General features: G+C 39.1%; 1 protein-coding gene across 1 annotated transcript in view; it reads right to left on the bottom strand.

The window, feature by feature from the left end:
* Positions 1 to 4,064: 4,064 nt before the first annotated feature.
* The window catches only part of LOC143099135 (uncharacterized), a 28,770-nt gene continuing 20,510 nt past the window's right edge, over positions 4,065 to 12,324 (bottom strand). Inside the window, exons 22-24 of the mRNA XM_076262215.1 lie at positions 10,805 to 10,893; positions 9,981 to 10,146; positions 4,065 to 4,425 (exon numbers count right to left, since the gene is read on the bottom strand). Of these exons, the coding sequence (XP_076118330.1) occupies positions 4,354 to 4,425; positions 9,981 to 10,146; positions 10,805 to 10,893 (327 nt within the window). The 3' untranslated portion in view covers positions 4,065 to 4,353. The remainder of the gene's footprint in view (positions 4,426 to 9,980; positions 10,147 to 10,804; positions 10,894 to 12,324) is intronic.

The following is a 12,324-nucleotide window of genomic DNA, read 5'->3' on the forward strand; positions in this document are numbered from 1 at the left end:
AGTGGTAGTGTAGTGGTTAAGTAGCCGGGCTAGCATGCAGTACCCTGAAAGGTTGTGGGTTCAATTCCCGGCTTTCACCATTGTCCCCTTGAGCAAGGCACTTAACCCCAAGTTCCTCTGTGGACATTGTAGTCTCTTGTAATATAATTAACATCTGTCTGAAGTCACTTTGAATGAAAGCGTCCTAATGTCTGTGGCACGCATATCTCGCTGACCGTTTGTCAGACTGATTTCAAATTTGGCAGGTGTCTTACGGGCATGAGTAAGTGCAGTGCCAAATTTGACGTTTGAATAAAAAATGCAAAAGATATTGTTAAATATATTGGCAAAAGAAGCACACATTGGCTTTCGCCGCTAGCCACTCCCCCTCCCACACAGCACTGTACTGTAAGTTACCAGTGAGGATAGAAGCAGGGCTTTGGCAGAACTGGATCAGTGTAGGTTACACGGGTAAAAAACTTAAGCGAGTGCAAGGTGTGTTAACATGTCTGACCTCAATAATGTATAAGTATATATACTTTTTTGATCCCATGAGGGAAATTCGGTCCCTGCATTTAACCCAATCGGTGAATTAGTGAAACACAAACAGCACACAGTGAGGTGAAGCACACACTAATCCCGGCGCAGTGAGCTGCCTGCTTAAATGGCGGCGCTCGGGGAGCAGTGAGAGGTTAGGTGCCTTGCTCAAGGGCACTTCAGCCGCGGCCCACTGGTCGGGGCTCGAACCGACAACCCTCCGGTTACAAGTCCAGAGTGCTAACCAGTGGGCCATGGCTGCCCTGTATGCGGTTTGCTTGCATAAAATGACTCCGCGGATTTTGCAACAACACGCCAACACACACAGGTATGCAGTGGCTCTTCAAAATGACGGACGCTTCGAATAGCCCAGTGAACACCACTAACCACTTGCACAGTTTTGAAAATTAACGTTAAGGGTTGTTTTAGGACATGTTTGAGCATGCCTGTTGGCAGCCACTCTGAGTAGTCAAAGGCGATTCAAAACGAGTCAGAAAAGTTGAGACAGGACCAATCGTCAAAATTTCGGTGTCCACCACTCTAGTTCATCCAAAACAAACCAGAAAAGGGCCTTAAAGTGCTAAAAATCGGAATTTTCTTTTAAAATATTTAGTAAGTAGAACTCAGTTTTTGTCTTTTGTGAGTCACTTAATTTTGAGGTGAAAAAGTAAAAAATCAAGTAAACTTACTTTTAAAAAATCATGCAAAATCATTTTTACATCTGTGCACCTGATGACGTTGTTATGTTGTCTACATGTTCACTGTTACAACTCTGGTAGTATTGAGTGACAGGATTCTTATCCTACGTTACCATGTTTCACGATTATGTGTAGTAAACTAAATATTACGATGCATGCTGGGAAGCCTGCAAAATTCAACTCAACTTTACTCAATAAATATATACATTTTATACAACCCCACCCCCATCTTGCCTGTTCATAATTCTGAGAAATTCTTGAATTGTGTGCATGTGTGCGTGTACATGTTTATGTGTGTGTGGGTATGTGGGTGGGTGTGTGTGCGTGCATGTGCTTGTGTTTTTGCCTGTTTATGTGCCTGTGTGTGTGCATGTGCATGCATGCATATATATGTCTACTGTGTGAGTATGTGTCATACGTAGGATTACTGTAAATGTATGTGTGTGCGTGTATCTGTTTATGCACATGTGTGCATATGGAATGAGTTTACATGACCCCTGAAGGCAAACATATACAAAAAGTTGGTCATCCTAGGCCCTACGGTTCTCAAGATATTCACAAAAAACTGTGTCTGCCCTACCCTCCTTTCGGGGGGTCCAGTCCAGCGGGGGGGCTACACCGGTCTTACAGTGTCCCAGGAATCCTTGACGGAAATTTGGACATGTGAAAAAGAAAAAAAAATCTGACTAAACCTGCGCTGCGCGGCGGTCATAATTACATATAAACAACTAAAGTTAATGTATTATTATTTGTCGTTTTTATCCTGCTGTGAAGTCTTGTTTCTAAGTTTTTGGCTTATTGTTTTGAGCGTAGACACATGGGTGATATTTCTTTGTTTACAGTTTTTTCTCGATCGTTTTGATATTTGTGTCAACTCTGAAATCACGTTCTCAAAACAGTTAACACCAATGTCTGAACAAAAGCACTCTGGACAAAATGACATTTTGCTGGCAAAAGGCTGTTACTCTCTCAAAACACTTAAAACATGCAGCAAAAGCATTGCATAGCAACGCATACAAGCTTAAAGGTGGCGCTTTGGACGTACTTATGCATTTATATGAAAGTTTTACTTGGGTACATTCACAAAACACCATATGATGCATTTTGGCGAGTTTTACGCAGATGAAACGTGTGATTGTTTGCTGATAAGATGCACCCGTGCTTGTTATGGGCGTGCTGCAGAGAAACTTCTCTGTATGACGAAACGCCGGTTATTAGTGATTGGTTCAAAGCGGTTCAAAGGAACTCCAATGATTTTAAACCTCAAACTGTGCCCTCCCACCCGGAAATAAACGAACGCCTATGGATCTAGGTCAGACTCTCTGCGAAGTCAGAGAGTCTGGTTTCCAGGCTATGAATACCTAGCAAGATACAGTAAATTTCATTGAACTACAACTTGTCATTTTTCTTCGAAATAGACCTACAGTAAACACCTTTCGTACTGTTTTCTCCACCAAATAGGCAATACAGTACATTGTCTAAATGTGCATTAGATCCATACTTGCAAATAGCAACACAGAACAGACTTCTCTTATGAATGATTGCTGATTGAAGAATTGTGCAAAGGAGTTTCACACAGGTGTATCAGAGATTCAGACTTATGCAAGGAATATCTATACCACCTGTGAAAAGATGTTTTCCTTTTGTTTAGCATGGGAAAACAAATAGAGTTTGGGGCTTTTGAATGATACCTGTGTTTTGCAAAAGGGTGTGTGAAATGTGTGAAGCCAATGGAAATGTGTGAACACATTCACAAGAGATGACTTCTGCTGTGCAAAGAAAGTAGTCATGAAGACCAAGTGGATTCCAATCACAAGTAATCGAGAAAAACTGTAATACATTAAGATGGATGAAATTTTAGACATCCTTGGTTTTACATTGGGATGCACAAATCAAAGACAAAACATCATGCAATGATGGAATACGTTATTGTATTACTTCTCATTATATTTGTTTATTTATTCACTGCTCAGTCATTGAAATCTTTTTCCTGGTGTGAGACATGAAACACTGATGAAATTACAGGCAATAATAGATACAAATGTGTGAACTCCATTGCGAGCTTTCTCTGGTGTGAGACATGTGGTTATCTCCACAAATGCAATATTAGACTACCGGTAAGGTGCCTCAAATGCAATTTGGAGTCACACTGGTGGGGAGGTGCCATCCAAAACAAGTCTTGGTTTAAATTTATATAATTTACGCAGATGCAAATCCTGTTTCCATCAAGTAGCATACAGTTGTGTCAACACTCTCTCATTGTCATTCATCCTCACCAAATTTGTTTGTTATATGTATACTTGTTGCAGGGGCAGTTCTAATACAGGGATGGAAGTAGTTTTTAATTCTTGTTGGTACTAGCAGAGACTTTCTAATGAGGAGACACAGCACTCAAAAAATCCTCCATAGAAATGCATGGGGTTAGTTTGTAACGCCGTTGTCTACACATATCCGACCCTAACTCGGCAAAACGTCGACATGTGAATACATTGAGCCAATCATATGGTGTGTGTTGTGAAGACATCGTGCCAATCATGTGTTGTGAACTCGCCGCTGGTGTCGTGAAGCCTTGCGCACGTGCATTTCTGCCGAATAGGATGCCCTATGAGTGCCCAAAAAGTGTTTGGCTGCCGAGTGGAGGGACTTGCCTAAAAGGACTTTGGTACTAGTCAATTCAAGTCACTTATATGTACATAGTAAATTTAAAAACAGTTGATCCAAAGGGCTTCACAAGTAAGGCTAACTTTACAAAATAAAACCAAATAGAATTAAAAAGGTAAAAATAGCTTAGTTTTAGTTTCCCCTGCACTGTGGTTGTTGTACAACTTTCTTGTGCTCTGTTTGAATTCTTAAGATACACTGGTCTTTTAAAAATGACCTTGTATTAATGAAAGATATCAGATTTCACTCCTTCATTGTACCTTTTTCTCCATCTCGAAATCAAGACATTCCTCATAAAACCTAAAAAAATCTAACACTAAAAGCAAAACTGAAACTAAACTAAGTACCGGTAATTATTTTGCACTTGTAAAACTAACAAAAACTAATCTGAAGTAAAATTCAGACTGAAATAAATAAAAATACAAACTAATGACAATTTCAAAACTATAATAACTCTATTTTCATGTTGAAAAAGTCTTTACATGTTGTTTAATAGTGTGGGTGATGTGGATGCTAATTTTTGAAAGAATCTTTTCCAGCATGACTGCACCTAAAAAAAAAGAAACATTATTGTTTACAATAATATAGAAATGAGAGTGAAATTTTGAAAGGTCATTGCCACAGCTATAATTTGGCCTTAGGCACAAGGCTGAGTGTTGAAGTAAATCCTTTGACCAGATCAGACCACTGCATAATTAACACTTACCTAATGCATACATTACATATAAACATTCATGGTGTGGATCTGTTGTAGATGTATTGTATAATGATCTAGAATATATCATGCATCATATATGCATATTGTATAATATCAGGTAGATGTACAGTACACAAAATAATAATACATGATTACAATATCATAAATAATTCACAAAAATTCAAGTCAGTTATGGCATGGCTGCCCTTGTACAGTGTAGACTTGTAATTAAAGCCCTCTTGTGTAAGAATTTCTCCATGCTTCTTAGGTGTTATATAGCAACCAACGTCTCAAGCGCTGCTTCGTTTAGAACTGCGGTACCCGTCACACATCAAAACTGACACTTTCGGACTCCTAGGCGTGTCAAAACATCAACTTCTCTCTGAATAAGCAATAACAACATATTAAACCTTAGAACCCTAAGCTGTTTTTAAGGCATTTTCACTACCTTATTCATAAGGATTTATTCTGGTCATTGTAAGTGCCACACACATACAGTATTATATATTGTTTTTTTCAGCAGAGTCTAGGCTATCCAGAACTGCCATCATATAATGTATTAGTACTAGCATTTTTTTTTTTAAATAATTAAATTATAAAAAACATATTATAAAAAATATTATATTTTGACATGTATCTCACCACAGCAAGCTCATAGCTCTACATGCTTGTTATGTGTGTGTAGAGCAGACTGTCCTGAATCTGGTAATATCATTGCCATGTTGGAGAGATTCTCTGGGGCTGAGCAATTTACAGACATATGTGGTGTGTGCTTTACAGAAATAAATGCCATTTTTTTATTTAGTGATAAATCACCTTTCTGCGCTCCATAGCTGTGACACGAACTGATCCTACCTGACTTGACCCGAGTTTACGTGTTAGCCTGTGTGTGCCTATGGTGTCTGCACTCGTGATTCTCTACAATTTTTTACTGCATTGCCATGAACAAAGTAAAGGCAAAAAAAGTGTTTCTTTGTCGAACATTGGGATGCAATGTGAGCATTGAATTGGATGCCATGCAGGAATAGGATCTCAAAACCGGATTATGAACATTCTTTGCCATAGAGAAACACACAATAGAGTTGGATTATAAACATGCTTTGCCACAAAAACAAACAGAAATGTGAGGCAAGTCGAGCTATATGAAGTTATTATTTGCTGTCACTTCTGGGTTATAAAACAGATGAAGGATGTACTTGGTATCAAATGATAGCTCTGTGTTAGAGGGTGACAATTTTTCGGGACTCCCGCGGGTCACGGTATTCCCGTGGGAGTCCTGCGGTACGGGAGTAAATTTCACTGTTGGTAACGTGATCGGGACGGGACGGGCATAAATGAACGGGAGCGGACGGGAGGGGAACGGAGGAGATTAAATTAAAACATGCGGTGAGTGCACCCAAAGATTGCAAGGCATTTCTAGAAAAGAGAACCACTTACAACTCACAATACGCTTGTTGATTGGCTACTGCAAGCCGCAGAGTAGCCTATCAGAGCCATACAAAGCAGCTGCCCTGTTCACAAGCCAATCAATCAGCGTCAGCGACTACGCCTCAGATCGATCTTAATAACCCTCGTCACCTCGACTAGCCTATGTGGTGGTTATGGGAAACTTGCTAATAAATGGCAATGCAGCTTAACTGTAGTGAAGTTCGCAAGATTGGAAAGAGCAGGGGCGGAGCCAGACATTGTAAACATTCGGGGCTTAGCCCATTTTTTTTTTTTTTTTTAAATAACCCCTTAAATAATGAATTCTAGTGAATTTTGTGTAAACTAATGGACACATTGAGACTTAAAAAATGTGAAACTAACATTCAACAGATTCAAGGTATCTGACTGACTGAGTAAAATTATAGTTTTGGGTCTTTCAAGAGGCAATCTGTTCATATCTGTTTAGCATGTACTTAGTTAATTAAGCGTTTCTTATGGTTTGTATATTATAGTATTTGTTTATTTTCATTAGGCTATTGTTTGATATGACATTATTGTTTATTATTGCTATTCTCCTTCTTCCTCTTCCCTGATCTCATCTGTGTGACAAATATATAGAATATCTTATACTATAATATACATAATATTATGATATATTTTACAGTATCGCCAGTCATCATGATACAAGGGTATTTTAGAAGGAATGCATTATCATCTTGACATAGGCGTTTCTAAATTATATTATTTTTGTAATTTAGCAAGATTATTCATAGGTTTCATCAGGTCCCTTTACACAGGTGCATAAAATCAAGCACCTAGCAGTAGATTATGAATGCAGACTGCATGGTGCTTGATTTACACACTTATGAAAAGGGCCCTTTCCTCTCAATATATCATTGTAATGTTTTTTTTAGTTAATAATTAGTTAGGCAGCCAAAACAACATAACATGACTTTTATATTTATGTGGATTTATATTATGTGGATTATAAGATCTGTGGTGGTGGATAGGATATCAACAAGGTTTTAAGGTAGGCTAACAGTTAACATTCTTTTGTGCAACATATGACACTGAAAAGTTGACATGGGCAGATAACTGTTAAAGGGTTTTTCTGACATTTCAAAACAGTGTAGCCTAATTTATTACAAGACGAGGATCACTTTGTTTTGGGAGCTGGAATTTCTTATTCTGTAGTAGGCTTAGCTAGCCTATGAGAGTACTGAATTTGCCTTTTCCGCCGACGAACGAGGACATTTAACGTTAACGTTAAGCATTTAGGGAGCTAGCTTCTAGCCAAGTAGCCTAACGTTAGCCTGCCTAACTGACTAAAAGCTCTTCAATCACCAACCTGAAACAACGCCATCCGTCAGTTCACTGGGCGATGCTGTTGCTTGAACGGAGCTGGGTGGTCTTTTGAAAAACGTTCTAATATCCATAACGTTTCAACAACATGTAGCTGCTACACAAAGTGTTTTGTCACAGACTGTAAAAGTGACAGACTTCTGACAGAGGCTTTTTGGAACACCGAAGCCATGACGTAGCATGTCAAGGCAGCATTTTCACTGGATCTAAACCAAAGATTCTAGAACAGAGCTCTGTTCTAGAATCTTTGATCTAAACAAATCAATCTAACCATTGAAATCACCATAGCGGATAGCCCAGACCTGGCATAGATCGTGTAGCAAGTCAAATTAGTAGTAGAGCATTTTGTGACATTTATAGAGAAACCGAGGGGAAGTTATATTGGAAATAAGAGTTGCCGGGAATTTAAAACACTAAAAAAAGATTCGGGGCTTTTGAAAAAAGATTCGGGGCTTAAGCCCCCTAAGCCACCCCCTAGCTCCGCCACTGGGAAAGAGGAAATAGCGTTTACATTTACATTTAAATTATAGCCTTTCTAATGCACTTTTGTGCGTTTTAATCCGAAATAAGATGGAATGTGAGGAGACTGTTATTAACTTTAAAGAGGACTATCTACAATTGAAACTATCTGTAGCCTATGACTCAAATAAGCCTCATGTCCGGTCAATGTCTGCTTTAGCCTATTGTTGACAGCAGGGTTTTTTTCAGATTTAAAATGATACTTTCTAGATTTTAATGGGCCATGTTGAAGAGCTGATGTCCGTTATTGTTCATACAAATATACACTGATTCATGTCCCCTGCATTTTGCAACTGTGAGGTCCATGGTTTATTGTTTCATTTTGCGAGTGATATCCACGTTCTGGCGGTGTTCTAAATGTGCACAGAAGGAGTTCCTAAGCTATATAAGGTATAAGCTAGGTCTATTACGCAACATAAATTGTCACTATGCTGGTGACCAAAATAACATCTCCTACGACCCACCCTTTGGGAAATAATGCTTTAGACAACATAGGGAACGAAACGGGAGTGGGACGGGATTCGGGAGCCTTTCTCTCGGGATTTTGCAGGACAGGATTTTTTTGGGGGGGCAGTCACGTGATCGGGATATGACGGGAGCATTTGTGTGGGCTCGGGATGGGACGGGAGTGAAAATTGATTCCCGTGTCACCCTCTACTCCTCTTTCATCTGACATGCATATCGATCCGAGCACAGGTCCGCGAGTAATACAAACGAGAGTAATGGGTGTGCAGCGTTGGTTTTGTACATGACGTTATTATTTTGCAGTCATTTCATCTGTTTTCATAAGCCAGAAAGATTGACATACTTGGTACCAATGAATAGCCCTGTGTCTCCTCTTTCATCTGATATGCTTGCCATATCTATGCGTTCACGGGATCGCGAGTAATTCAAACGAGAGTAATGGGTGTGCAGGTGAACGCAGAGAAGTATAGACTGTAAATATGATGCAATTTGATTTAATTTCATGATTTTTTAACATTTTCATACTTTAACATACAGGCAAGTGCGTGATGTCTTTGGAAAGCCCCACTTCTGCTCTGTCACTCAATAAAGGTTTCATCTTGCTGTGATGAACAGTTGCGGAGCAGAAAGTGTGTGTTTTTTGACGCACTTTGCGTCAATCGGGTTCTAAGGGTTAATATAATTTTGTGTACTACTTTATTGCCATTGCTTGTGTGTGATGCCAATGAAACATTCTTTCGGACACAGAATAAATTTCATTCATTAAGTTTCATTAAGTTTCATTTTGCCTGTTAACCGAGCTAGCTGGCTAATTTTAGCACAGTAAACGGAAAGTGAATGGGAACGGCTAGTTATGTTCGCTAGCTAGGTAGCAGCTAAGGCCTTTGGTTAAACTTGTATATTGTTGTAAACTAACCTGAAATAACACACGTTCAGCAACTTTGTGGTAGTCTACTAGTTCTAGCAAATCTATGTTAGGTTAGTTTGTCAACTGTCTCTGGGTCTAGAAACTAGTGATCAAGTGAGACGGTGACAGATCACAAACAAAGTTATTTGTTTCAATAACTTCAAAGCAGGGTTGTGCACAATTCGAATTGCAATTCTGCTTCCTGTTTGCTACCTCAATTGAAATGCAAGTGAAATTCAAGAATTGAATTGGAATTTAAGAGCCAGTTTCAATTAAATTCTGGAATTTTGCACAAGCCTGCTTCAAAGTTCAATGTCGGAATGTTAGGAAGACATGACTTGTAGAAAATGAGTTTGTAACTTACATTAGTGAATGTAGGGAAGTTCTGCACATTAATCCAAGCTTATGTTTTTTTTTTCTATGCATGCAGAGACCAAAGACTGAGCTCTAGGCCTATTTTGCATATGTCCCTTGCTGGCCACCATTATTTTAAAATGGCGCACGTACATGGAGAGTCAACACTGCGCTATATAGATGTAAATGAGGATTTCTAAGCCAATAGGTATGCTTTGAATTGGTGGTGGTGGTGATTAAACATGAACGGGGACACATTTATGAATGAATAGGAAATGTTATTTTGTTAAGAAACAACTGAAAACGTTACACAGGGGACCTTTAAAATGATCGATCCAAAAGTCATCCAGGGAGCGCCTGTGGCCTTGTTTACCTCGGGATTTAAGACACAGTGAATGAGGAAGATGAAGGTTCCCTGCTGTGATGTGAGGATGAGGAAGACGAGGTCCACGACACTGCCATAGCCCATGTGGAAGAAGCCCAGGACCCAGGGGGACGTGATGACCACAGACTGGACCAACACACGCACGGCCTGGCACCTGTGGAGGTGTGTGTGTGTGTGTGTGTGTGTGTGTGTGTGTGTGTGTGTGTGTTGATGTGGGAGAGAATGTGTGTAAGGGTGTAAGAGGGAACAATTATAGACAAAAACAATCTTAAACACACACACACCTGTGGAAGGTGTGTGAGAGGGAATGTCTTTGTGTGTGTGTGAGAGGGAACAAATATGTATAAAGTTGCCTAAAAAGAGGAATAAAAAAAATGTCTTCTGTAAATTGATCTTAATGCCTTAATCAATTAAGGAATAATTAGCCCAACATCATCACATACCCTTCACCATTTCCATAAGATCATCTCTCAATGCAAATCAAACCAGCTATTAGGCTAACTGAAATAAAACCATGCCAATCTCTAGGTATGGTGAAGGCTGGGGCTATTGTAAGTCCAAAGGCCAAAGGGAACATTTTCAGGATGCATAGTATCCTGGATCCATAAAATAACTGGCCTTATTTAAGATACATTATTTATTCACGAAGAAAATCGGCCCTAAAAGGTTGTATTTTTCCTATTTTTTTTTAATTAAGGCATTAAGATCAATTTCCAAAAGATGATATATTGTCGTCATCAATAAAGACAAAAACAAACAAATAAAAAAAATATTGTCGTCAGTATCAGGCAATATGTTATTTTCCAGGATACCTGACATTTCTGATCTCCTCCGAAAGAGAGGATGAGGAAGACAGCAGGCAGAGGCTGATGAAGACGGTGAACAACAGAATCAGGTTAACCTGAGAGGGGGGGGGCAATCAAATGATGATTACTGTCTTGCACAAGTACTCTCTCATCGCATCTCAGTCCAATGTGCAATGCCCATTGTTGTTTGCATTCTACAGGTATGTATGTTTTTTCTTCATATTACTTGTTTGTTACTGTGTCCTGTCTTGTCTATAGGTCTATATGCCAGGATAACTAATTCATCCACAAATCTAATACAGCTAGATACAAAATACTTTGCTACCGCTAGTATTAAGACTGATCCGGGCAACAAAAAATCCTCCAGTACCACTAAAACCCCTTATAGGACAACTTTCACTTTGACAATAATTATATTTAACAATGGTACAGATAGATACTGTGTTGAATTGCCTTCCACTCATTGTAAAAACTGTCTGAATTCTGATTTACGAGGGAAAAAAGTACTCAGACAAATACTCTAAACTTGGAATTCAGAGAAATAAAGACGCAACCTTCTGCCCGTACCGTCACACTGGTGCACTGTAAAATCGAACAGCTATCCTTACTTAAAGTAACTCACTTTTGCTGATTTTGTCTTTCAAGACTACTTCCCTAAAATGAGTGTAATTTAATGTTGAGGTGGAAAAATACACATGATCGATCATTTAAGTCAAGTAAACTATACTTGAATTTCTGAAGTTTTGCTACACTGTGAAGTTAGTTAACCTTACTTACCCTGTTAGTTAACCTTAGTTTAAAAAAAAAAAACATGAAAACCGATTGCCTTGAAATTACAGACTAATCTGGAATTGGAATAGCAAGTGCAAACAAATGCTTACTTAGTATAGTACACTACTGAGAATTTTTAAGTTGTGCTAACAAATGTAACATTTCCCACAATGAATTTCCAGAATCCCACAGCCCCGACCCAAATATTTGTAAAGATATCACACATAAACCCTTACTGAAATTTATTTTTAAGTTACAATAACAAAGTGACAGTGACACTAAAGGTTATACATGTGTTACACTATCAAATAAATGACAATCCAAAACACACTAATGCTTTGTGTAGAATAACAACACATTACACGGGGTGCTTTACCACTCTCTCAAAGCAACACACCAGCTTAAAGGGACACCAGGCAAGCCTGATGCTTTTTCTCTACGAAACTCCCCCTCGCTCGGTCTGAAGCTCTTTTCCTTTTCATTGCGTCTTCCGTCAAGGGTTTTCGCTGCTTCTTCGCCTGCTCTGCCATTATACACACGTTTGCAACAATCTCTAGCGTTTCGTTAGCCTGCCTCTGTGCTGTAAACTGATCCTGCTTCGATCGGCGGGTAGGATACACCGAACTTGCAAGTGGGATATTCTTCCTACAGGCAGTAGGGGCGGGCGAGAGAGCCTTCATTCACCCCGTAATGAGTCATTTAACCATATACCGACTTACGAAGATGATTAATTAACACAAAAACGTTGCCTGGTA

The sequence above is a fragment of the Alosa pseudoharengus genome, unplaced genomic scaffold, assembly GCF_046254945.1.
Source record: "Alosa pseudoharengus isolate Yale_2024_CS ecotype anadromous, Long Island Sound unplaced genomic scaffold, YU_APseudo_1.1 YU_APseudo_1.1_scf_25, whole genome shotgun sequence".
Taxonomy (NCBI): domain Eukaryota; kingdom Metazoa; phylum Chordata; class Actinopteri; order Clupeiformes; family Clupeidae; genus Alosa; species Alosa pseudoharengus.